This window comes from Anneissia japonica, unplaced genomic scaffold, assembly GCF_011630105.1.
Source record: "Anneissia japonica isolate Jap-2015-1 unplaced genomic scaffold, ASM1163010v1 scaffold287718_len389476_cov179, whole genome shotgun sequence".
NCBI classification, from domain to species: Eukaryota; Metazoa; Echinodermata; class Crinoidea; order Comatulida; family Comatulidae; genus Anneissia; species Anneissia japonica.
This window is the reverse complement of record NW_022702098.1, coordinates 120,532-122,432: the sequence shown is the minus strand read 5'-3', so window position 1 is coordinate 122,432 and position 1,901 is coordinate 120,532. Positions and strand designations below refer to the sequence as shown.

General features: G+C 32.0%; 1 protein-coding gene across 1 annotated transcript in view; it reads right to left on the bottom strand.

The window, feature by feature from the left end:
- The window catches only part of LOC117103782, a 59,148-nt gene that overhangs the window by 21,070 nt on the left and 36,177 nt on the right, over positions 1-1,901 (bottom strand). The window contains exons 10-11 of the mRNA XM_033244401.1: positions 1,145-1,280; positions 546-638 (exon numbers count right to left, since the gene is read on the bottom strand). Coding sequence (XP_033100292.1) covers positions 546-638; positions 1,145-1,280 — 229 coding nt within the window. The remainder of the gene's footprint in view (positions 1-545; positions 639-1,144; positions 1,281-1,901) is intronic.

Here is a 1,901-nt window from a genome sequence, read left to right as displayed (position 1 = left end):
TTGTAAAACAAAATTATTACAAATTAAATAAGCGTGCTGTGACAATACCGTACTTTAAATACATTTCATTAATACACCCGTGTTTCTTTGTTTTCCTTTCTCTTAAATGCATGATAAATAAATAAACATACTTTTCTAATTATATTACTGTTTTTTGATGACATAATTTGATAGAATTTTTCATTTGTTGGAAAATTAATATAATATGATGGGAGATATGTTTTTCTTAAATCAGAATCTGTCTCTTATACACATCTAGATGTGTATAAGAGACAGGAAATATACACTAGTTGATGGAATGAAAACTCATAAGTTCACATACTTCAGGAAATTTGCTGACATTGAGGCTCCTCAAATGTTATGTGGTTAAATTTTGTACATTTTTTTTCTTGATTTGAATTTCCTAAACTCTCAAACTATCATTTCTCATTTATTAGAATTGCTCGGAGAAGTGCAACACTATACTGGGAAAATAATTTCATATATTTATTTTATATTTCATGTATGACATATAAAGTGACCTTTGAACTTTAAACTTTGGTTACCTTGAAATTATCTTCCATTTCATCGGCACTGTCTTCATCAGTAACCTCTCCAGTCTCAGCTTCACATTCTACCGCCATCGGCAGCTTTTTAGTCTGAAAATTAGTTTTAACGAAATTGTGAGATTCATACTATTTCACTTATGTGGTGGATCATTATGTTTTACTAGCAATATTTTACTCCTCTATTACGGGAAAGATAATGTACTTCAGTAGTGTTTATTGCTATATAATATGTGGTTCTTATGTGACTATGGTTAATACTCATGTGCTCGTGGTCACTTGAGCGACCTGCATGTTGGATACAACAAATGACGGCCTCTACATTTAAAAAATGTCGCGATACTGTATATACATTACTACGCATACATACACAAGAATCGATAATGATAAAAAATGATCTCTATACACTTTCCAAGTTTTAATTCAATCCACACTTTAGGTAACACAATTTAGGGCATCATGCATTATAGTATGAATGGTAGGGGTGGCCAGAGAGGAAACTTTACCACCTCAACCCCACTATGGTTGGTATTCCCAGCTGAGCCCCTTGAATTTGCCTATGTATAAAACATGATGGTTTTAACAGAGCACTTCTGTACCTTGATTAGTATCTTTTCCTTCAGATCTTCTGGTGATGGTAGCTTAGTTTGATGCTCTGTCAGTGGTGTTGTATGTAGTTTGTCTGGAAAAAAAAAATTGGATTGCTCATGTGAAAGGATGAAATACGTAAGAAACCTACAATTCAAAACAGATATAAAAAAGTTTTTACTGCAGAAAGTTTTAAATTGATTAACACCCAATTTTAAAGACCTAAATGAATTAATTCAGTAAAGAAAAATACAACGAAAGAAATCACATTTTTAAGATACAGTATATTTTCCTTACATTTTAGCCTATGTTATCTATATAAATCAAGATAGCCGTTAACATTTCTTTGATGATTTATATATATAATTTAACAGTGTTAACGGCTATCTTGATTTATATTATACTAATTTGTTGGTATTTGAATCTGTTCAACCATGAAGCCTCTGTGGTCTAATGGTTATGATGCTCGCCTTGACAGTGAGAGGTCGCAGGTTCGAGTCCTGCCAGAGGGATTTTATACACAATTTCTTTATTCATTTATTTACAGGACTACATTCGTTGAGAGCTATGCTACACGATGTATTATTATGCCCTTTATTCGAACGCTGTATTTACATTTCTTTGATGATTTATATATATATATATAGTCTTATGTATTCTGTTAAGTTTCTCATTGATACTCATGCGCTGACGAAGGTAACAGGAGTTGCCGAAAATTTCGCTAATAAATATTTCTATGTCTCCTACAAGTCAAAGTATCGTAGCAGT